Source organism: Chelmon rostratus, chromosome 3 (genome assembly GCF_017976325.1).
Source record: "Chelmon rostratus isolate fCheRos1 chromosome 3, fCheRos1.pri, whole genome shotgun sequence".
In the NCBI taxonomy this organism is placed as follows: Eukaryota; Metazoa; Chordata; class Actinopteri; order Chaetodontiformes; family Chaetodontidae; genus Chelmon; species Chelmon rostratus.
The window spans coordinates 9,552,212-9,578,097 of NC_055660.1; the positions used below are offsets into that span (position 1 = coordinate 9,552,212).

A 25,886-nucleotide genomic window follows, 5' to 3' on the forward strand; every position below is an offset into this window, starting at 1 on the left:
CAGGGGGTGTTTCTCAAAGTGCTTTCCAATAAATGGAAAAAACAAGAGAATAAAATATAACAGACAAATTAAAACAAATGCAAATACTTCTCAATAAAACCGTGCAATGAAAGGAATGGGTACGCTAAGAACGATAGAATATGTGAAAGATAGAAATAAAACAAAGGAAGGCATAAGAACAATACCCACAACCACCTGAAGATATTGACTTAGCAGACTTGGTTTATTGCGTTTTTGAAATAACTTGTGAAAAATGAAGCACAGTGTCGCACCATCCAGAAACAGCTTCCTCTTCATAAAACGGATCAATTTTACATTTTCATATGGCTTAGGTTTCAAAAGAGAGATGATCCACGCTTTTTTTATTTAGTCAGTTTTCAAAATGGGATAGAGTAATTAAAATGAATCATTATTTATAGACCTTTAGTTTAAAGTGTGGTGGCATTTGACTTCAGCGTGGACCTGAGGGGCGGTTAGCAGCACAGCAGTACATGCAGCGCACTCCTAAGAAGGAGCATAGTCTTTAGCTGTGTCCTAATTCCCACACTTCTTTACAATTCTAATATTGTGACTGTCATAAAAAGCAAATAGTTCGATCCCAAAACACTAGCATATACTAACTATATCTCTATTAATACTCCCCTTAACAACCATTACCATATATGGTAATCAATACATCCCAAATTCCATATTTTCTAAACAACCAGACAGTTTACTGCAGTCCTCCACGTCCTCTAACAGCAGCAGAGACTATAATACCCAGAGTCTTTGCAGAGAGATTGGAGACAACCTTTATCACACTGTGGCAACCTGTTAAGTGTTATGCAAATGTTTAATAAATTAGTGGCAATATATTACATTTATCTTTGTAAAAGTCAGCCTTTATTCAGATACAGTACATTAGGAGCAACACCATTAAGATTTCACCTCTTTCCACTGCCTGAGACACACATGTCTGCATTTCTCTGGAGGGACCAGGATACAGGATCATTTATATGTGTCCTGGAGCAGAAATTATTCACTCCGAGACACTGACAGCATCTTTCTAACCTTCAGGCCAAGCTTCCATCCCAAGTTTGATAGTAAAAGTGGAAATCTTATAACTGGAGTGGTATAAATCACCCCACTCTTCTCCATGGTCTCTGAGCAAAAACAGTCGAGCTTGTAAGTGGTAAATGGGGCGCCTAGGTGGCATAGTGGAAAGTGGAGCTTCTTCCCTGGCCGGGCATTTCAATGAACAAAACCGGCAATATTTCTGTATGAAAGATGGCAAGAGATCCTGTGCTAGTATCTGCCTGACTCTTACTGGCTGGTCGGGATGCGTGTTAACTGGAGAGCAGAGGAATCTGGAATAGCTAGAAGCTCCGTGCTGCTCTCCCAGTGGCACTCCCCACTGTCAGGGGAGAAGAAGCAGCTGGTGACTCCGCATGTATCAGGTGAAGCACATGGTAGTCAACACCCTCCGAAAGCCACCAGTAGGAGTTGGCAGTGACAGGACATGCGGCACACAGGGGAATTGGTGACAACTAAATTGATACTTGCCAGATAGGCTAGTTGCTAGATAAGATACCAAACTGTTTGAGTCATGTTTCCACAGACTGCAGTCTAATCATGCAAAGCTAATGCATGAAAAGTGTATTTTCAGAATTGCCAAGCTACACTAAATATAAGCTTTGTTTTAGACACTTCAACAAGAAAATGTACACTGTGAAATATATGGTGCAGTGTTGGGAGTCAAGCAGAAACAGTTACAATGGTGTGTGCTTTAACCGTGTTAATGTGTTGTTTTTGTTCCCTTTCGCAGACTGGCAGGAAAGAGAAAGGTGACCCACTGAACTCAGCCATTGATAAGATGACCAAAAAGACCAGGGACCTGCGCAGACAGGTAAGCACATCTTTCATGCTACATACTTTTTTTTTCACTTTAATATCCCTTTAAAGGTCAGGGCTGACAATATTCGATTTTTTTTTTTTTTTTGTGTTATCAAATCTTGTTAAAATATCAAAACCAACAGTGTTTGTCCGTCTCGCAGTACTTTCAGCTTTTCAAGAACTTTCCTCTTTTCATTTTAAGGCTAAATAATTTCCTAGAACAACAGGGCGCTATAGTTTTTAGCAAGTGTTTTTCAAACAGGAGTAGGGAGTGTATTTGTTTGGGGGCTATTTTCTGCGGTGGATTTGATGCTCTTGTGAGCATTTACAGCAGGACGACGGTATATGTGGAACTGATGAAATAAAAAGGAGGCCATGTCACACAGTGGAACATTGCAGCTCACTGATGTGTTTTTAATGTTTTTGGACACTTTATATTAAGGTATACACATTCACCATTAACTACTTGCTTATTAACATATATATTAGTAATATATTGCTTCTTTATTAATCATTATAAAGCCCTTATTAATGCCTTATTCATGGGTGTTTTGTGCAGATTTCATGCACACGTTCCTTTGTCACTATCAATAAGGAGTAATTAGGAGAGAAAACTCTTTATGGCCAAGTGGTTTAGAATATGGTCATGCAGAATAAGGCTTTAAAATGAGTAGTAAGGGGCTTATATGCTACTAATATGCATGCCGATAAACAGCTAGTTAATGGTGATGTGTACCATGATATGAAGTGTTACTGTTTTTTCATCATGCACTACGATGATGAGGAATGAACTGCAGTGTGTCAGGCTGTTGCTACAAAGAGACAAGACAGACATGAATATAACATTTAACCCAATAAATAAAAATCACAGTATTTGTGAGACACAGGGCCAGGGCATGCATGGCCAAGCCTCACTTTAAAGCTCATATAGACCTTACTTATTATGGATCACAAGGGTCCAGTGGAGACGATGCTTGAAGTTGCCCTGGACAGGTCAGCAGTAACAGGGTGAACAAACAGAAATACATGTACAAGCACTGCGGGACATTCAGATGGAGCACACACAGGAAAGACAAACATGGATATATCATGCAACCTCCACACCGACGGGACCAGCACCAGGTCTCAAAACCACCTTGCTGTGAGGCACAGGTGCCATCCACTGACACACTGTGCCACTATGTTTGATGCTGTTTGAACTGTCCATACCCAGTCTGATCACATTTTAGAGCACTTCTTATATTGCTATGTCATGTGATCTCTGTATGGTATTGCAAGCTTACCTTTTATTTTGTAGCTTGACATTGTGACCTCACTATTGTCGTGAAATTGAAAAAAGTATTTCAGGCATTGACTGTTATTGATCCACACTCTACTTTAGATTCTCAAACTCAGAAAAGTTGTATCAGGAAGCTGCAGTAAAATTACCCTCCCTTCAAAAGCTGCCCTCCAGCAGAGATGAATAAGTACAGTAGACGATTCGTGCTCTAACGTCAAAAGTCAAAAGGACCATTGAATTATTGTTTTCAGTTTCACTGAGGGCAAGATTAATCTGACTCTCTTCTGCTGGATCTTACAGAGTAAGAAAAAAAATGTTGACGCAATACTTGAAAATACACTTATTGAGCACACATAAGTGTCTGTTGATTTAATGCAATCATTCAAGTATGCTTCTGAGGTACTCTTTCATTCTAATTAATTGAAATTCAAATTCTCATGACTTGTATTGCACATCTTTTTGTAATGCCTGGAGTACATTTGAACAGGCGTTTTGCCCCAGAAAAATTGAACCCATTCATAAACCATCAGGACATCACTTGCGGTCTCTGAATACAGTTTCACTCCCAAACAACCCTTTCCTGTCATGCAGTGCAAGATTTTTTTTATTTTTTTGGCAGCAGTGGCACTCTGGCAAAATTGACAATAGCAACTACCTGCACAGAGTAGCTGCGGTTGTGTCCTCTCTGACCTCTTAAGACCAGGGGATCATTCCAGATGGGAGGCTATAACTCTCTCTCCCATCGGGCATTTGTTGGGGCTGCCTGACAGACTGCCAGGCGGTGCTCACTCTGACAGGATGTTCTATTGACTCAGGGGTTGGTGTGACAGAATAGGCGGTCTGTTTGAGCTTTGAGTTTAGATGGGAGGGCAAACTCATAGCACACATGAAGGCATTGCATAGAGCTGTGATACTGTAATTATGTCAAAACGTTTTGCGTCGAGCAAGTCGGTGGCGCCGTGTAGAGACACAAGACCTTCCTGAAGGGAGGAGCGCAATTGTGCGTTTGAGCATTTGAGTCTCCTTCGTCTCCATTGTGAAAAGGAGGGATCAAATATTAGAGCAGACAAGCACAAATGACAGGCAGCGTTTGTGAAATGGGAGCAGGTAAGACTGAACAAGCCTTGTGACAACACCGCCAGAGAAATGAGGCATTGTTTTTTGTCTTTCATGCTGCTGCGTACACATACAAGACAATGCTAAGCTGTCTGTTATCCAGGGCAAATTCGGCAGATGTCAAGCATGTCGTTCCCACCCCCATTTTGTTCTCTTAGTAAATGTAAATTTCCACAGTGCTACCCAGTCTGATGGTGACAATGCAGGGTAGTGTAACCATGCAGCATTCTTCCTCATGCAAATGTTAAAAGAGCGTGTGATTACCATCATGACATTAAAAGTAAATCTTCCATCCAAACTCCAGCATGTGCAAGCAAACGTTAAACTAACCTCTGTGACTCAAAAAATACAGCAGGCAACCTGTTGATATTCCTGTCTCCGTCCACAAAGACTTCACGGGTGGTCTTCACTTACGATAGATATTAATCATCTCCATCTCCTGACGGGAGACCTTCAGTCATCACTGAAGTGTATATTTATAGCTATGCCCCTTCAGTTATAACTTTAAGTATCAGTGAGGTTTGAACAACAGGAGTTTCACCTGCATGTGCACGCACACACACGCACACACACTGTCAAAAATTTAAAAGGAAGAAGAAAAACAAGGTTCTACACCTCAGATTCTTTGAAGGCTTCGTCGTGCTGCTCAGTAGGGGAGCACACTGAAATTAACATGTGCTTACTAGACAGAAAGGAGAGGATAAACAGCTCTGTATGCACTTTTTATCACCTGGCAACATTACATTGAGACAACAAGCTGTAATTTAGCAAGACCTTGTCTTTGCCCAAAACTTCATCTCCATAGTTCAGTGCCCCTTATGCTTTACCAGCCTTTTAGCAGCAGGTGACTGTCTGCTTCCCCGCTGTACATCTGGTGCTTGCAGCAGCGGGGTGTCTTTCATGCTGACCCTCTGGGCCAGGATGTAGGCAGCAGTGATGGTGCCAGTGATCATCTCCCTGCTATGCATTGTAATTCTAACAATTACAAAATACTAACAATGTATTAGTTTTTGTGCCTCTCAAAATAGCACTTAACTAACAAAACATAAGAGAGTTCAACATAAGAAAGTAATTGTATGATTTACTGTATATTGAAGCAATTGCCACAAAAAGCAAAACACAATTACAGCAAGAGAATGGCGAGTGAGAAACTCTAAGCTTTTTTAAAGAAATTATTATTTTTTTTTTTTAGAATTTTTAATATTTTAAATATGACCAAATTAATGAACCTCTGGTCTTGGGGCTGGATGTAGACCCTGGTGAGCACAAAATAAATGAATAAAATAAAATAAAATAGTAGCCAGTGAAGGGAGGCTAAAACAGCGGTGATGCAATCCAATTCATTCACAAACTGCAGGCATCAGAGAGGTATTTCTAGCTCAGGAACGAATAAATATAATTACAGTTGCACCAACAGGTTATTGTTATCAAACTCAGGCTTAGGGCATTAAAAATGTGTCCTTTTGGAATTGGGAAATGAGGAAAGCAAAACTGTACAACAATTTTAAATTTAGCATCAAAAGAGAGGGGCAAACAAATAGCAGTCTAGGCTTTACAGCCACGGGCCAAATATATAAACCAAATTAAATTATACAATTAAATAGTACAATTAAGATTTACAAAGATATGTGGCACCATGTTGTCCAGACAGTTTTTGAAGGTTTTCCTACCAGTGTCACCAGTTGCTGTGGGCACATACAGCTTCTTCTACAAGAGGTAGACCATTTGCAAAGCAATAAAGAACCTAAATCTGACCCTTGTGGCACACCATACATTGTCAGAAGAGGATACAATATTTGTTGTCTCAGAACTGTTCAGTGGGCAAGGTCGGATTCTAACCAGCTGTGTAGGACTGCCTCAGAAACCAGTGCAAGATTACACGTCACCAGAGCTCGCTTAAAGTTCACTTCATACAGGTTAAAATGAAATCATTCAAGTTCATAGTTCACAGATGTGAGTTTTGAACTAAGTCGCCTACTTTCTTACTTACTCAAATCAAGCTGCGCAAACGACTACTCCTGACAAAACACTGTTTGTCCTGAAGCGAAGAGCCCCTTAATTTTATCAGTGTTGACTGTATTGAATAGCCTTATCCTCGTTTATGAAGCATTTGCACATTTTCAGTATGCCTTGAGATGAGCGGTTGAGCTTATATGAACTCCATTATAGCATGGAGCAAACATGCCCAGAGAACTAGGATTATAATGCTTAGTCATTGTTTCAGTTCACCAAGTCCACTTGGTTGAAAGAAACGACAGTCGCATCAGCAGATACAGCTTTAATTCAAATTTAACACAAAATCAACTGAGCGTTGACCTTATTTTCTGATAAGAAGCTTGATACGCTAGAGGAGGTGTCTTAACAGATCATAGGAATAAAATGTCAAGGCGAGCTAATGAGTGATCCTTCCATTCTGCAGCTCAGTAATTAGCCCACCAACTCAAGCTTGAAAATTATGAATCTAAACTGAAAGTTGTTTAAGAAAGTGGCCATTTTTAAAGTTCAGCTAATTCATAGTCATAACAAATAAGGAATGCTGTCTGAAATCCTTTGTATTCTTAAATGTGCATGGAAATGCATTTACTTGCCTGATTCATCACAAAAACATCATCACATTTGTCTCATCATTCATGAGCCTGCGATATGTGACCGTAAGCTTTACAGTGAAGTCTCAGTCATTTTTTGATTTTTTTTGAAAATGTTGCTTTTGTGACAAACCCTACATCCTTTCCTCAATCAAACCAGACTGTGCGTACTTCCTTGAGTCTGTAACAGTTAGATTAATGCGTTTGAATTAAGGCACATTACTTAATGCAGTAGATGGGGGTTCTACTTCACTTGAAAGAAGCTCCCTCTTATGTGTAGCTTGTGCCCCTGAGATAACATGACTATCTTGAAAGTCTGAGACAAAGATGGGTGCACAGCTCCTCACTCACTTGCCATGTCGGTAATAGTTGCTTTTCAAAAACGACTGATGCTATCAGAGTATGACCGGTCTTTTTTTTTTTTTTTTTTTTTTTACGAATAAAGTGCTGTTCAATTTAGGGGTCTTTGAAACATACAAAGCAGTGGTTGTTAAGGTTAGGACACTTGGAGGAGAGGCTCAGTTGGCCTCAAGGAGTAGTTTGTTCAGTTCCATAATAATTCAGTTTCATAAGGGAATCTTTGTAAAATGTGCTCTAACTCAACAGATATAATGCCTACATTCAGAAAAAAACTAAGTTACAGCACAGCGTGCCTTCCATCAGAAATGAGTATGCTTTAGCCTCTGGCCCTTTTTCAGAGTTTTGCAGTTAGGAAGAGCTGATGGAGAACGAGCACTACAAGTGCTTTGCGTCTTACTGTTTAGATTTTTTTTATTGCTATTTTTGTAATCAACTGTGCAAAAGTGTTGCAAAAGTGCAACTAAGAAGAAGTCCTTTTTACTAGCAATAAAGAGCGTGGGAGCTGGACTTGGCAGTAGGACAGATGGACATCTGGGAGGGCAAGAATTTAAAATAGATATGATTAAAAAAAACATGTTCAAATCTTTGCATAATTCTGAGGATTTAAATATATTTCCCCCATTAATTAGTATTCACTAGGTAACTAACGAGACAAAGTTGTTGTAAATGAGCCATGTGTTCTACCCCCGTCATCCTGCCTGTAATGAATGCATCTGTCAAGTCATCTCTCAGGGCCGTATTTTGACTGATGGCTGATTCCAAGATTCCCTATAGCCCAACTGCTTCACATGTTTTCTCTCTCTTTCTCTCCCTCTCTTTCTGCTTTGGGATGTTGAAATAATTTCCATTTCTGCCATTAGTTTGTTGATTAGTGCAGCTGTTTTTAATTGTTGAGGGTTATCATGTTAAGGAGGAACAGCTGCTACGAATCTTGTCAGCTGTAACTCTTTGTTTGGACTGACAATTCAAGATTATCTGTATGTCCTTTGGTTCTTTCCGGCAAAATGCTTTAAGGCTACACATTAATGTTTCATTAGCTTTACTATTGCGAATTCCCTGTAATCTGAGGCACTGGACAATACAAATATATTTTTGGAGGCATCATGTGTTGATAGCTAGATTCTATATCTAGATCTACACTCACACACGCGCACACACACACACACACACACACTGGATCACATTACTACACAGTTTTGGTTTTATGACCTGAGACTTTTCTGTGATGGTTCACTCACTCTTATCACTTGCATCACTTCCAGATGCAGCAGGTAGCTGTTGACGTGGATAGAGTGAGTCTGCACACAGCAGAAAGAGAAAGTTAGCAACTAGCCGGTTACATTAGTGGAGCATTCAGCAGCTAAAAAGCCAAATATTTCCCCCAGTGGTTGTTAAAGACAAAAAAGCCAAGCTGAAGGGGGAGCAAATATTGGATTTATACATTTACCAGGTAGCTGGAGACATGGCTCCAAATGAATGCTAATGTCACTGTGTATCTGCTCACTGTGTAAATAGACAACTGTTTGCTTAGTAGTTTCCCATATCAACTTTATAAAGTGATAATATGTCAGTGTTGTCTTGTCAGCTGCCAAGGTGGGCAAAATACTCCGTTAATGCGTGTTTGGACATAACTAAATCACAATTGCAAACACAGCCATACACACACGTAATATTATCCTACAAAATCATTTAGTCTGGGAAGGGGCCCAGCTTGCTGAATCCAAACTGCATCACCACAGACTGAGCTTGCTCATGCAACTCTTTTGGCTCGACAGACTGTTGATACGGGAAGATTCTGCAAAGCCTCAGATTACATTTAATGACGTTTGTGCTTGTCATCACTTCCAGCCAACCTTAAGTTCACCAAGGCAAGCTTAGGTTTTGCAAATGTGTACCCTGGGATTTTTTCAACTCCGGATGTGTGCCATGGCAGAAAAAAGGTGGGAAACACTTGCCTAAGGGCTTGGTGTTATTGGTGTTAAACAGCCTGATAATCCCTGATTTTTGTGCTGAAGTATGCGTGGCTGCAAGGGCTCTGCCAGTCACCATGAACACTGGTTTGGTTTGTGTGATTTCCTCTTGTCGCCACACATGACAGCAGTACAACGCGACATCTTTATAGGCATTTGTCATACTGGAAACAATTGTAGTCAGTGGACCTAAATAAGTTTATTTACTTACAATGTGGCACTGTTTGAAAGGGTACACTCTATTACATGTTTCGATCATATTATCAGGATCTGAAAAAACTGCAGTAGATGCAGGTGATGAAGAATCATTGTGTCATGAGCAGTATCTGTCAGTACCAGTTCTCCTTTTGGAACACAAACACTTAAATGTGAGCATATATGCACCCTTTCCTTGTTTCTAAAACTGGTCTCCCCTGACTACCGTTTAATTTTACAGGACATATTAAATGAAAGCTCTGAGATGAGGTGTCTAATGTGTTTGTCCTTAGATTGTTAATGATCAGTCAGTCCCTCTTTCCCCCTTTCACTTCTCCTCTCTTCTCTCACTAATCATGGTCCCATGCTCCCTGATAGATATCATATATGAGAGCTATTACTTAATTTTTGATTTGCTCAGGCTGTTTCCCCTCAGCTGTGACTCCAGCCGTTTATGGTGTGATTGCTCTTGACATTTTAATAAGAAACTTTCCTGTGCTGACCCCAAAGGTACCCGCCGCTGTGTGTTCTGAATCACAAGTGAAACATAACAGAAACCGAAATGCAACTGTAAACATTTGGAAATCCAGCACAGTGTTCCCTTTCATTTAGATTCATGATTTTCGCCCTTTGCATGTGCTCAGACTCTACTGAATTGTAAACAAGTCAAGTTGGCCTCTGAATACACGTGTGTACACAACAGAATTCTGCAATCTATCCAACATGAATTAATTCCTTTGTTTTTTAGACTGATCCGATGCTTGCAACAGTTCCCCTCATGCAACTGTTTTTGTGACAGAGCAGGTGTCTAATCCCACAAAATGCAAACATTTTCCCCATTAAAAAGCAAATGTGCCAAATTAATGCTAATCTCATCTTTGAAGATCGCACATACCTCCCACTAATGAGTGAGCAACACATATATTTTGTCTGTCAAGTTTTGTTAAGCATATGCATCATCTTAATTATGTCATAGAGCTTCTTGTTAGCCACTTCAGTATCATGTGGGATTTGGCTTCTGTTAATTTTAGCTATTTCTCCTCCTTGGATGGCAAGAGTAACGAGACGTACAGGATAAGAGGCAGGATGGAGGGATAAGAGGAGGAGGTGTAATTACACTATTTTTCAAACTATCAAAATCTTGGGACAGAAAAGTCATTAACAGCAACCGTTTTGGCAAAAACCTTCACAAATGCTCTGTCTTATTTATTTTTCTCTTTTTTATTTAAAAACACACAACCACATATTTATTCATTTATTAATGAATTCACTCACTCACAGGTAGCCTACCTCTGATTGGCTAATTAAACCTGAATCAATCAAATGTCTGCAATAGTGCTACACATTTAGGATGCAATGTAACATTGATTATGCACTTGATCTTCACTATATGGCACATGTGTTTAAGTATGCAGGTATCGGAACATTTTACACATACTATTTGACTGTTGAAACATCTCATTCCAAAACCATATGCATTAACATGCTGCTGTAAATGCCTCCATTTTTCTGGGAAGACTTTCCACGAGATTTTGGAGCCTGACTGCAGAGATTTGCTCCCATTTAGCCACAGGAGCGTAAGTGAGGTCGAGCACTGAGCCAATGTGGCCCGGCCAGTCTACCTCCTTATTTCTTGGATGGTGTTGAGGTCATGGCTACATCCAGGCAAACACAGAAAATCATTTCTTTAGTGACCCCATACACGAAAGTACAATTTTGAACTTGGGAAAAGTAGCTTTCAACAGCATCTCATCAGCCCTGACACGCTGAAACCTAAAAGTGATTTCCCTAAATTGTTGCCACAAAGTCAGAGAGTTACTACTTTCTTAAATATCACTGCATCTTGTAGCATCATTGCAACTTTGCTGAAATGAAGCAGCTCAACCCAGATCATGCAACAGCCCAACCGTGTCCACATCGACATACACTGTATCTTTCTCTTTCTATCTGTCTGTATCTATCCTTACAACAGTCTTGGCTTCCTGCTGTGTTTCATTTGTAGCTCTCCTCAGCCTACATGCTGCCAGCCAGCATGCTAACAGCATTCTGGGAAAATAAAATGTATCTGTGTAAAATGCATATAAGAAATGAAACTCAGGATACAATACCAACAACCATAACGCCCATGACCTCAAGTAATCTAAAATATTTATATGTAGAACAAAAACCAGTTGCATTTAGAGCTCAAAGTGCTGTGGCGCTGCATGACTGGGGAGACAAATAGCTGCCCCACTAACTTACAATGAGCAGAGCCTTTGCTATCTATTGGAATTCCAGGTCTATTTCCTTTAAGTGTTAGTGAAATACGGAGGGAGTGTTGGAGGAGAGACGGTGGGGGTGGAGCATGGTGGGAGAGATCTGAAAGATTGAAGATGGATTTCTGTGGGAGTGGTGTGTGGGCATTAGAATGCTGATGGTGCAGGAGAGACTGCGACTTGGGAAATCACTCGTCTGTATCATTTCTCCACTCAAACCCACCGTCAGAATCACTTTCACTGTTGGGCATGTGAAAGTGCACTGGGCACTGTTGAGTCCAAGCACTCTCTTACACGTACGCATATGCATATGCACCCGTATATGCCGTTAAGTAGTGAATGCTCCTGAGTAACAACAATAACAACTTGCAACTTAAAGGAATCTTTCTACCACGCAGATGTCCAAGAATGATTTCCGCAACCAGCTCAGTCCCTTCAATTCAAATTGTTTTTAATCTCTTCGACACCTAAACAAAGAGGTCTGGCTGACCACGCTCCTTCTTATTAGATTCAAACCAATCAAATAACTTAAAAAAAAAAAAAGTTGCTGTTGAACAATCATGCATTTTGAAAGCCTTTTCAACAGAGGTCAGGAAATATTGAACAGACTGCTCTGTTGATCTGCATCACAACTGAAAATGGTGGAATTCCACATATGTCAATTATTGCATCTTGATCTTAATTATTCTTGATGCAGTATAAATCAGACAGTGCCTATCAGTGAGATACGTAGATACATATGCTGTGTATGCCATCCTGGTCTGTTTTAATCCATGTGGCCTGATAGGGTGAGCCTTCCACTGGTCGATCGATGCATTCTGGGGCTTTCTGCTCTTGTTTCTGGTCTTCTATTTCTCAAAATGTTCATACATGCAGTACCATTTTCAAAGTCTCCATCACCATGGCCTCCATGCCAATGATGGAAAACTCACATGACAAAAACTTACTTACTGTACTGTGTTTCAGTTCTACCCTACACACCATTACTTTACTATATACTCTACTATATAAGTAATGTACTACACTGTTTTTTCCAATGGAAAATGATACACGATATGATGGACATCAGTAGCACTGTGTTCCAAGATCAGAGGTTTAAAGTAAATATTTTATTGCTGTGCTATAATTTCTTACAACTCTTCCATTTGCTTGTTGCACTTTAGTGAGCGTTTCTACCTCTCTGAGCGTGCTTAACTTTGTCACTTTCCCAGGGTGGACACACTACAGTCAAAACCTGGTTAGAATTAATTTTAATTTATGACACAGTGGCTGTGGGCAAGGCAATTAATTTTCCACATTCAAAATGCAGCTCAACACCCCCACCATTCCACTCCATTACTTTATTTACTGCAGTAAAAACACTGGTGAGGTAATCACAGTTAAGTCCTGCAAACAACCCAGATGTTTTTTTTCACCTTTCACAGACTGATAGTGTGTGTGTGTGTGTGTGTTCTGCCACACCTTTCCCCGGTGCTGCAACAGCACGAACATAGTGTGAAGACTGTTTGGGCAATACAAGATTTTTATCTCTCCAGATTCCTTGCCCTTCCCACCAGGTGACAGGATAGCAAGGTTACACAATTGCACTGATGCAAGTCTGCTCTCTGCTGAGTGAAAAGATGCAATATTCACAATTCAAAAATGCCAAAGTTTATCAGCTTTTCAGAGAAGCCTGATGTTTTGGTCTTGCATTGCATCTTAGTACACATCTCATCAAATCAGTGATCCGGGATTATAGAGCTCTGGATAAAGGAGTGCTTATAGAGTGTGGGCTTCAGGTTGTTTACAGCATTTGCAGACCTGTCATGTCCACTAGACTGGCCAAATCTCGTCTCTTTCCAGAGGCAATAGTGATGGATTATCTGCCCTTAGGAAGGCATAATTTACCATTGTTCTCCTCCACTCTGTGGACTGGCAATTAAGTTTGTAATTGCTGCAGGTTATTTAAGTGCGACTGACAGACTTACATATGACTTTTTTGTTGGTTAAATGAATTTTCCCTTGTCAGTCACAGCTATTAGTCTTCTCTACCCTTCCTTGTGCTGCTTAGACACTTCTAATTCAAGACTATGGTTACAGTGTTTGCTCTACATCTAATTAAAGAAGATGGCTTGAAAAGTCAAACAAATGTCTGCCATCATTGTTTTTCATTAAACATTTTTCACTTTGATGTCATCATTTTTATGTTTGGAGAAGTGATAACTGAACCGGCAGATGAGATTTTTTTGTCTGTGTTAGCATACTCATTGCTGTGTATAACAATTTATGCTGTTTTAGTTTGTGCAGACCTTAATTTACTGATACTGAATTTGCTTTGCTTGTGGTGTTGATGTGTTCAAGGAATTCTAATAAAGTGCTTTTGCTGGTACCTGCTGTTTTTTTCTATCAATAATTGTTATGTTACCATTGCAATTACAATATCACAGCTCAGCAATAATGATAATGTATTAGAACAGCTTATTAAACTTGATTTAATAGTGTTAATGATTATATTTGGGGTATAGTCTTGAAATTTTAGAGTAACACTGATACCACTGCCTTTTTGTAGTGCAGAGAATTAAAACTGAATCATCAGTGATCAATGCTTTGAGACTTAAACCTGCCTCAACACAAATTAACATGATGCAACATGCATGGGAATCCAATTTCCCCCCCTTACAGTGTATTCTTGTTTGTCTTAATACTGGTCTCATGTGACATACTCCCTCTTTATGTAAGGTAAAGGACTTTTCTGCTGTGGTTTCTATACTGTCCCCTCTAGCAGCTCATCAGATGCCCCAGTGAGTAGCATCAGAGTCCATTTACTGTCTTATAAAACAACCAGTCCCCTGCCAGTTTGGTACAAAACGATTCCATAAACAAAGACATAAGTCGCAACGCCTGCCCTAGTAAAAGGTCTTATGGGAAAAATGACACCTTACAAGCAATTTACACTCCTGCCCATAGAGAGTTCACCTGCTATTTTTCTCTTTCACTCTTGCTTTCTCTCTCTCTCTGTCCTTCCACCCCATTATGTGACTACATTATATTCATTACTAATGCTAAGTGATACGTAATCATTGCCAAATGTGATACAGTGAAGTCATCTGCAATATTATTAATCATATAACCTCTTCTCCATCTCTCTCCCTCCATATTCTAGTTGAGAAAGGCAGTGATGGACCACATCTCAGACTCTTTCCTGGAGACCAACGTCCCCCTGTTGGTGCTCATTGAGGCAGCGAAGAGTGGAAACGAGAAGGAGGTCAAGGAGTACGCCCAGGTGTTTCGTGAACATGCTAACAAGCTGGTGGAGGTCAGTCATGAATTATATATGGGGGCAAACACATATACCCACAGACTCTATATCTATTCTTATCCGCCAGTTCAGAAATTAAAAGAGTTATATGCAGGTTATGTGCAGATGTATGGGCAATGCAGGTCAGGTCACCAGAATGGTGCCTCAAATTAAGACTTCAACCAGTGCACAAAGGCATTGCTCTTGCAATATAATCCCTCTCTTTAAACTGGAAGGGAAACCATAAGTCTTAACTGAAGCCTAAATATACATATAAGAAGTGGAAATCATGATGAAAACATGTTTTGTAAGTATTTAATGTTCATCATTGTTTGATTCAGAAAGAATACTACACTGTGTAGCAGATATTCTATGTATGACCCCCCCCCACACACACACACGCACATATTCTTGCTTGCACCGGTTGAATGCCATATAAGTAACTTTTCGCCCAGACAATGGGGAAATGTTATTAAATTATTTGCAATGTGGCTACATAGCAGAATCAAAGTACAGCATGCTTCTGAACATGCTCTTCTTCTGAACTGTTTGTGCAGACATTTGTGGCTGAAACCACATTGCAAACCACAACTTGAAGCTTCAACCATGACTGACTTCTATTTTAATTTTAGAAATAATGTGCTTGGCATGCTGTTTAGCGTGCAAACCTCAGCCGCTTTGAGCAATGTTGCTGCTTGCACCTGGATTACAGACCTGTGTCTTTTTTTCCGTCTGTGTTAACATCGTGCTGATGCACATAGCCAATCACACGCCTACAAAAATGCTGTAGTATTTCTTAAAGTCTGATTTAGACTCTCCTGGGTAATGACTGATTCTTTGAGTTGCTGATTCAATTACATACATTTCTGACTGAAGTGTGCATGCACATCACGTGACAGTGCCATTTATGCTATTGATAATTCACTCAAAAAAGTAGTTTTGCATACCTGAGATGCCCCCCACCCCCCCCCACCACCACCACCTGACGATCACAGCAACTGTAAATAGAGTTTTTAGGTGGATTTTTTTCATGCTGTATGTACTTATATATTGTGGTGTGAAGTTATTGTTTACCTATGTGAGGCTACAGCCACCGAGGGTCTGTTAACATACCGATCTACTGTTGTCTATTCTGGCTTTGTATGCAGCAAGTAGTCATACATTTATGCCACGAAGGAGTCTGACTCCCACTTTGAATGCAAATTTAATCTAAAAAAAAATCAGTCACTTAGAATAAATACAGTTCTGAGTAAGATAGAGTTAATGTTCCTGTCACATGCTGCAGGCACACTGACCTCTGTATGCCAACAGGACAAATAAATAATACAAAAGGTGACACTCTGGTTCATTACATATTGAACATTTGCACTAGTGAATTCAAAACTGAGAAGTGTTTTGTTATTGGATTGGTGGAGGATGGGGACATGCAATCTGAGGTGGGCCAATGCACTGATGGCTGCTCAGAGTTGTGGTCAGAGGATCATCGGTCTTGGTTGGCCCAGGGGACTACTGTATCATCAGAATAAGACCAGATAGACAGTGATGACAGTTCATGGAGACTACTGTGAAAGACTTTTGGTTAGGCTCAGGGAAGGTCTGCAAACCATTACATGGCTCAAAAAGGGGAGTCGGGGCTTTGTCCAGGCTGTCCTCAGCAAGGTATGATAATTGATTGTCTCAAATGGCAATGCTATCATGCAGCATAAGGACCCCGTTGTTAAACCCCTTTACCTAAACCACATGCCATCTATGGAGGATGCTCCCATTTTTAAAAAGCAAGTATGGGAGGTGTACTTTGGAGCAGCACAATGTGCACCTCACTGGTGCTGGAAGCTCAAGACAATTTTTAAAGCTCAACCAAAATGTAGACCTGGAATGCTGTCCAGGCTGTGGCGCAGTGGACTAACACTCTGCTTCTCCAAGGATACTGCAGACTGTCAATGATTCACATGCATCTTCGCATACTGTAAAGAGGTACTGTGGAGGAAGAGATGGTATGTTACTCAGGTCAGCTTTTTACTGTTTTCTCCCTATATTCAAAGCACGCTCAGCATATTCTATTAAGGTTTATGCTTTCTCTTGTTTTCATGAACCCCCCACCCCCACCCCCAGCCCCACCGCCACCCCCCACAGTGAGTGTAGGAGGAGAAGTCCAGTGATAAATTCCTCTGCCTTTCAGTGGGCGTTACTTTTTGTTCTCATGGCGCTTTCAAAGAGGCCTTTAGAACCCTTTATGCGGGCCTCTCTTAACGCACTGTCACTTAAAACAGCCCTGCTGCTGCTTTGACATCAGCTGAGAGAGTGAGTGATTTGTGTGCCCTTTTGGTCTGCCCCAGCTGTTTGCTGATGAGGGAGGATCTGACTGATGCTACAATCAAAATCTGTCCTTTGCGTCCGACGATGTTAAAACTTTATTTGCCCAAGGACATTTTAAGTAGATGCATTCTATTATTGTCATGAAGGAAAAGGGGGGGAGATGTTGCACTAATTTTGCGATGGCTTATCGCAAGCTTGTGTGTTGGCAGGCATGAACCCCTGACCCATATTTGCGCAAAAAAGTGTGAATTATTTTAAAGATTTTTTAAAATGGCAAGTTATATGTGTTAAATAACATTTAGCATTGTGGTGAAATTAGACAAAGACTACTGTTGCTCCGGAAAATGTCACTTGGATGGAATATGGTGCATAATCATCTCTTCACTTTGCTGGGTGCATTTTCTCACCTGTGTTCTTGACAAGTGAACCAATTCTTTTTCTGTGGCAGCAAATTTGTATCGACAAAATCTAAATTAAATTGATACATTAAATCTGTTCTTTAAAAAATGGTGGACAAAAATGTTTATAGTGTCCAAATTGTGCTCTGCTTGGAGCGCAGCATTCACAGCCTTGTTTGAGCCTGGTCCGGTTCCCTCTCACATCTCTCTAAACAAGCAACTCGCTCTCATTCCTAAAGTGTCAAATACCAACACTTTGTCACACCCCTCGTCATCTCATACAGACACACAAGGTACCCTTGAGCGTCTCTGTGAGACGTACGATGCTTTCAACCAACTCCAATGTAAACCCGTCCACTGCAGATGCTCAGAGCGAAGTGAGGTAGTACAAACAGTGAAAAACTCCTTAGAGGGCTGGAGGTTGGGGTAGAGTGATGGGTTGTACGAACGACTTTCACTCAGGAGGCAAAAGGGAACTATCTTTTCCTAAACCTAACATTTAGATTTGATGTGACCATTTCACAACATTTACTATGTGTTAGAAAGCCTTTTTGGCAGGAAGGCTTTGTGCATCGCAGGGATGAGAACATGTTGGAGATACTGGAGCGGTTGGTCGAGGTATCTAATATTGCCACCAATTGGTTTAAAGTGGAGTTCGTCGAAAACCTGGCGCACCTCATACAGATGATAAAGGGTACCTTGACATCTGTATGGGACACCGAGGGGCATGACAAAATGCCTGTTTTTGCTTTGGGAATGAGAACTGGTTGCTTGTTTAGAGGGATGTGAGTGACGATGATCTGAACAGAGTCGTTAGTAAAACCATGTCTGCTTATTTGATTTTGCAGAGAACGTGAGAGTGAGAATCTGGAGGAATAAGAGTTTTAAGGTGTTGGGGTACCACAGACACTGTCTCAGGCTTGTTTACAAGATGTAGCATCCCTTTGGTCCCCCCACGCCTCTCTTGCTCTCTGGCTGCATGCACGTCCACAGTTAGCTGGCCTAGTGATGTATGAAGATTGTAGAGGTTTGAGTACATGGGCTTCATTCACTATGCCAAGAAAGATGTCCAAAGCATGTTTCAAATACAACAAGCTCTGTGGTCACATGCAGAGCCCGCAAATGAGTGCTCGTTGATTCATGAGTCAATGAAGACTAATTGGAAGAAACACGTTGCTTCCCTGCCCTTTTGTACGGTAGAGCTTTGCAGGGTTAAATGGGTTCATCATACTGGCAGAGTAGCACATGCATATGAATTTTGGTTTCACGAGACGATGAGGTGCCTGGTCAATAAAGTCCTGTTAGTGGTCTCCAGCTGTGGTCTTAGGGCCACAGTTATAGCTCCAAGTCATGGAAATGAGTAATCAGTGTGGTTAGACATGAACTCAGCAGTCATACATTAAGAATTAAATTCTATTAAGCTAGCTAAAGGAGCTTCTCGAATCACTATTACTAGAATGTCATCTTATCAGTTTTCATGTTGCAATACTGTAGATTCACAAAGGACGTATTAAATGGGATGTTTGCATATTAGATGCAGTCTTGATCCATGTAAATTTGGCAATATTGTAGAGAGAGAACTGAGGATAAAGTATTCACTGCAGGTGGGAATTTCACCAGGTTTTATGTGTAGCATTATTTTGCAGTTTCGTACACTCTAAGAAAAGGTGGGTCACAGCATATGTTCTCTGTATGGATGAATACTTGGTGAATCCAGAATGTACCCCAACCACCCACCCTTCTCTCCAACACCATGTTTCTTCATCGTCACTGTCCCCATGGAGCGCAAAGAATGGGTATAACATACCACATACTGACAAGTATAGAGCAAAAACTACAACAAGGTGCTGTGTAGAATTTTCTCTGTTGCCAGGGTGAGCATGTACATTACTGGTCCTTGCTAGCTAAATAGCTAATACACTCAAGGCTATCCTATACACTTCAACATCATTGTCATTGCTGTCATCATCATTATTCGCGCCATCACAGACACAGTCATCATAACCACCACCATCACAATCCTCTAATATATTAAGCTAATTAACATTCTGATCAATGTCACTGCAGCCATCTCGCTGATGTCAGGGAGGAACTGTCTTAAGGCATTAGTCTGGAGTTTGGACATGATCAGCGTTCGCAAAGTAAAAAAAAGTACCCCTTTTCATTTCATCTTTATTTTCTTATTATTTTGCTTCCATTTGGCTCCACGGTGTGCAATATCTCGCTTTTCTCCACCATTGTTCTCTGCTCACCTCAGTGAAGAGCCAAGTTCACCCTGCAGGCTCCCCTAATCACATCATACTCATTATACCATCTTGACCAGCGACATGAAACCACTAATTATTAAGCCGGTCACATCATTGGCTTAAAGACATGTAAAGGATCTGTGAAATTTAATACAATGTTCCTGCAATAGTCAGAGAAATGTTCTCAAGCTCTCTCACATTACATTTTTGCATCAGTGTCAGTCACGTCGTCTCGTTTACCTCTGTATTTATACAAATATTTGCACACACAACATGCACACAGCCCATGTGTGTATTCACTTACAACCTGTCACATATACAGTTACAGACTAACACTCATGCACATTTGCATGCACGCTAATTTGTTCTCCAAGTACAAGTACAAGATGGCAGTTTGGCAGACAGACAAAAGGCTGTAATTCACATAATGTATGACTTTAGACAGTCATTATTTTTTTTGGAATTGTGATATTTTAACTGAACTCCACACAGAGGTTGGATAATTTCAGCTCTCTCCATTTGTGCAGCGAGATAAGTCAGAAGAGGGGGAGGTATATTAAAAGTAAACAGAGAGCATTCAGACAAGAGAGAACTAGAGAGCTAGTTATTCCTCTGTGTTTGGAAGGTAAAATTGTGTGTCTTCTTGTATCATTTATCTATTAACACAGGATTTTACAAATAGAATTTCAAGGCTAACTTTAATGAGAAGTGTCCAATCCTAACCCATGACCAATCCAAACATTTTTCCAGTTTGAAAGACACAACAGCAACAATAAGTTCCCTTTCTATGATACAAGCCCTTTTATACAAGTATTTCTTTGTGGAAGTCGAAATGAATGCAGTGTTAAAGTAAAAATATTTCCCATCTCATTTAAAACACTAGTGTGCACGCTCAGTATTTAATATGAACAATTCATTGAGACTCTTGTAAAGCTTCAAGGTTGAGGCTTAGAAAAGTTCTATTTTCCCTTTTACATTCATACCTTCCATATAGCCTACCTTTTATTGAATCATCTGTTCCTTATGTTTTTAAATATAGTCTACATCATTTGGCAGAAAATTATCACAGCAGTGATCCATATTTCAAGTCAACTGCTCAATTCTCGCTTCTATTAATGGAGATAGTCGTCCTTTTTCTCAAGACCAGTAAGAAATGATCATCTAAAATTATTTAAATGATTTGTTACAGCAATATGATAGCTAGGACATAGGTAAAACTGATTTTTAATGAAACTTTGAATATCCTGGTCTGTGAGAATGTTCTATTATTCACGCATTCAGTGTAAAATGTAGTCTTTTTTTTTATATAGTTTTTACTGCTTTTGTTCAAAATATATTGTTATTGCTGAGCCAAATCCATTAGTTTTATAAATTATCCACAATAGAAGCAACGGTGTAAAACACCCGCAGAGCTCACACCACCATACATATCTTCTCGTCTAATGGTTCCCACATCTCCTCTTGTTCCCATTAATTAATTAAGTTTACAAAATTGGGACTGTAGTCCAGACTTCTCACCTGTCATGTACTCACATCGCTAAAGGAGTACACCACAAAGTCCCTTGACCATCATAACACGAGTACATGCACACAGATTAGTGACAGCGCTCACACACTTCCGCTCATCACCTCTGTATAATTAACCATTCGCATGCAGTAACTCTGAGAGTCTGGAGACGTTTATTGTAGCCGAGGATTGGTCAGAAGCAGTGTATTTAATTATTGATCAATTTTGGGAAGGGATGTACAGTAGAATTAGTGTACTAGAGTTTTCCCTCAAGGAAAAGTTAAGTTTCTCACATTAGCATGTGTTTAATATTTAAACTGCTGTTTCAGTTCACTTTTTGTCTTTGTGATGGTTCATGTTTTGTCTCATTTTCTTGTGGTATGATGTTGTTATGATGGATGTATTGTCTCTATTATCTCGATTCCAAAAAAGTTGGGATGCTGAGTGACACATAGTTAAAACACAATGTGATAACTTGTTAATCCTCTCTGCCACATACTCAATTGAAAACATATTTCACCTCGTCAACTTCATTGATTGTTGTAAATATCTGCTGATTCTGAATTTGATTCCATCAACACATTTCAAAAATATTGGCACAGGAGCAACTAAAGACTGGGAAAGTTGTGGAACGCTCCAAAAACACCTGTTTGGAACATTCCACAGGTAAACAGGTTGACTGGTAACAGGTGATAGTATCATGATTGGGTATGAAAGGAGCATCCTGGAAAGGCTCAGTCGTTCACAAGCAAGGATGAGGCAAGGTTCACCACTTTGTGAACACATGATTGTTGAAAGGATGTTACTACATGGGCTCAGGAACACTTTGTAAAACTGTTCAGAAAAACAAACACAATTATTTTGCAAATGACTGCATTCTATTTTTATTTACAATTTACACAGTGTCCCAATTTTTTGGAATCAGGATTGTGCATAATGTGACACGTAGATTGCAGTAATGTAAAACAAATTAGCTAAACGTCTAAGAGCAAATTTATGGTGAAGAAACAAATCCTCATCTATCACCATGATGCACCATTTCAGGAGCTCTGCTGGTCTTTACTACTCTACAGCCATTACTCCCTTTCACTAATGTATCTGTATGTCTGTATATATTTGTAATCTATGTCTGTCCCATTGAAAACCATTCGAAACAGATGCATGATCACCATTCTTCAGTTTTTACTTCCTCATATCTGCCTCTTTCATTGAGGCTGCAGGCCGAGCTCCCCATTAAATTAATGCCGCCCGCATAGATATGCTCTTGTTAATTTAAACACAAGATGAATATCCAATCTTTTAAAGTTACCATGGCTCCTTTTTATTGCCACTGCAGTGGGAATGTATACGTGCCAGCAATTCTTGGACGTCTAAAGGACGTTACGCTCCATCACTGTTCTAATGTCAGAATGAGGTTTTCCCCTGACCTTGACTCCATCTTGGAGCCTTTCTCTTGAACAGCTGTGGTGTTATGAGGGACACCTCTATATCTGTTTTAACTCTAAGAGGGCCCTATCTCTGCAATGCTTTCTCCACTCAAAAGCAGAATTGCTTAATTGGTAGGCAAGTCTTTATTGTACATGTGTGTAATTTGCCGTGCTTGATGAGGTTGCTCGGCTCCTATTATTGCTCTTTGCAAGCTCTGTTGTGCTTTACATGTTTTCTTGATTATGATTAACCTCCCTTGTAGTGCTTTTGTACTTGTGGCTATTTGAATCTTTTGATAATCCTTCGCTACCCTACTTTGCAGTCTTTTACTTAAGCCCTTCTCTAATATACTTGTCTTGTTGATACCTGAATTTTTCATCAATGCTATTTTTTTTTTCGTCACAAACGCTGCAATAACAGCTTAATCCATTGAGCTGTAAATGTACAAATTAGTTACAGTAAATGTATTTGCTATTTCAGGAATACATTCTATTGTGTATTTGGTGAGAGCGAGAGCTTTCTCCAAACAAAGCTACATTAAGCGAGGCTGTTAATGTTACCCTCATCAGTTCATTAGCTTTTCCTGCTTTAGATTTACAGCAGCAACCTTACTTTGGACACGAGCAGAGTCAAGGGGAAAGACAGACCTCCAGCGATTATGCATAATCAATACGAAGTTAAATGTAACCAATACTGAATTGGCCTTCAAGGCTCAGCGACATGAGACAGACTGCTGCTGTAAATATTATTCTGGGGGCCACTGCATTAAACACTTTACTGGACAGTTAACCAGGAAGTGGATGTGTCACTGTGAGAACGGGTCTATGTGTGATGACCCAAACCTTGAGGCCAACATTAATCCTCTTTTTTTATTCAAAGTAATGAACCTCAATGGAACTCTGCCTTTGGAAGATGTAGCCACAGAGGTGCACAGAAGGATACATCACACTCCACCTAATCCTCCTGAGGTGCCCCCCTTTGGAGTTATTTTTAGGTGAGCTCATAGCCAAAAAATGTCCGAAAGAAAAAATGCAGATATGCAAGTGTTGTCTCACTGCAACAGATTTCCATCATTTAGATTTTTGAGAACAAAGCCTGTGAGTGAGTGCAAATCTGTGCACAATGCCCTCATAAAGCATTCACTTTTATTTTCCTTTAGTTTGGTTTAAGCTCTCGACCATTTTAAACGGTATGGAGGACAGACATCAGTATGAACAAACAGTACAATGGGTCAAACGAGGACCTTTACTCACTGATCTACACACAATTACCCATAATGTTAAAGTAGATATATGGATTCAAAGAGTCAATTATATTGTAAGTACAGTAACAATTTCAGCATGAGTGAAAATGCATGTATCTAAATTCTACTAAATGTTTGTAAAAGTCTTGTAAATAGAGTTGCAATTTTGTAGAATGAACCACTGTTGTCTATCTACGGGTGTGTGACCACCAGGCTTATTGTGGGCTTCCCTTGTATTAGTGCACTCACAGGTTCATCTGACTGCCTGTACCTTTATTTTCCTCAAACCCTCTCTCTTTTTTGTGGTCACGTCCGAGTGCTTCGAGTTAAAACCAGCTCAGTGTTTGAGAGAAAAGCTCTGCTCCTCAGTGGTACTTTCCATACACTGTCCAGTTACTCCACAAGAGATGAGAGTTAATGCTACTGTTTACTGTGGAAGAAATGGAGTAAAAACACACATTACCACAACAAAGAGAGAAAGACTGTGTGATGGGAGCACACTGGGTGGACACTGAATCTGCCTAGTACTTCAGGTGCTTCAGCAAAGTAGAGCTACACAGCCAACTGGCTGATATTAGAAGACTTTACACAGCATTTGTAAGAGTCTCTTAATGTTGTTGGGTTTTTTTTTCCTGGTGCTTGTTCCTTATTCCTCTTAGCACGTTTCTGTCTGGCAATGATATCTATTGGACACACATCTGAGATACTTGCACATTGCAGGCCATGTCAGGACAGAGAGTAAATGGTACAGTCAATTCACCCCATCAGATTCAGAGTCAGAATTGTGAAGTGGCATGGCTCTGAGGAGTAGTACTAAGGGGATTGAAAAGTATGGGGTGTAAAAAGAAAAAAGCACAGGAGGTGCCATCATCAGAAAATGGAAGGGGGGACAAAGTTTGTCAGCATTTAACTCCAAACTCAGCTGATGGCTTAATTCACAACATGTTATTTTGAGTTCTGTATCACTGGGCTATGTTCAGTGACATACAGTCGTCACAAGGTACAGTAATCATTTTACTAATTATTGCCACAAACAAAGACCAGACAAATACGAGAGGCTTTTTAAGGAGTTTTAAGATGAACGTGATGCAGCTGAAGCCTCTTAACAAGCTGAAGCACAGATTACAAAGGCAGGAAAAGCCCATACTATGTCACGATTTCTATGTTCTGTCCAACAATTTACCAAAAAAAAACAAAAAGAAATTAAAAACAAAGTGTATGGAATATGTTGGAATGTTTTCTGTCTATACCTTTTTTCATTTTTCAAACAACAAATTCATCAGATTACTGATGGAGGAGTTGAAGAATGTCTCAGCACAGGAAACTAACTGGAACCGCAGCTTTTCCACATGGTCTGCCAATTGCCGTTCTGTCTTAATAAAGAGTTGGAAAACATGCAAAATATGCATTCGAGGGCATTTTGGCACTCAAAAGTAGAATGGCAAGAGAAAACTTTTGAAAAAGAATTTTCAAGAAAATTTTCAATGTAACATCTAAATCACAAAGAGCACAAATATTGCTCTTCAGTTAAGCCTGTAAATCTTCCCACCTTGACTGCCGAAGGCAAGGTACTAGTTCTCGCCGAGCACATACCTACAGGCAGCTTTGCCTTTATCAATTACAGATTAACACTTATACTGAAACAATGTATGAAGGTGCAGGAGAATGTTTACCAGGCTAAACAGATTCAGTCGTCTGCGCCAACATTTATCTGAGAAACCTGTGAGGACTGCAAATATTAAGAGGAAAACGAAGCAGATCCTTCCACTGGCTCATATCAGATTTTTTTCCCCTCAGCAGTCATTGCTGACAGCAGTATATTAACGGTGGTCTTAACAT

At 40.0% G+C, this 25,886-nt stretch overlaps 1 protein-coding gene across 1 annotated transcript in view; it reads left to right on the plus strand.

Moving 5' to 3' along the window:
* The window catches only part of ctnna2 (catenin (cadherin-associated protein), alpha 2), a 312,264-nt gene that overhangs the window by 226,471 nt on the left and 59,907 nt on the right, over window positions 1-25,886 (plus strand). Inside the window, exons 8-9 of the mRNA XM_041964876.1 lie at window positions 1,805-1,885; window positions 14,775-14,927. Coding sequence (XP_041820810.1) covers window positions 1,805-1,885; window positions 14,775-14,927 — 234 coding nt within the window. The remainder of the gene's footprint in view (window positions 1-1,804; window positions 1,886-14,774; window positions 14,928-25,886) is intronic.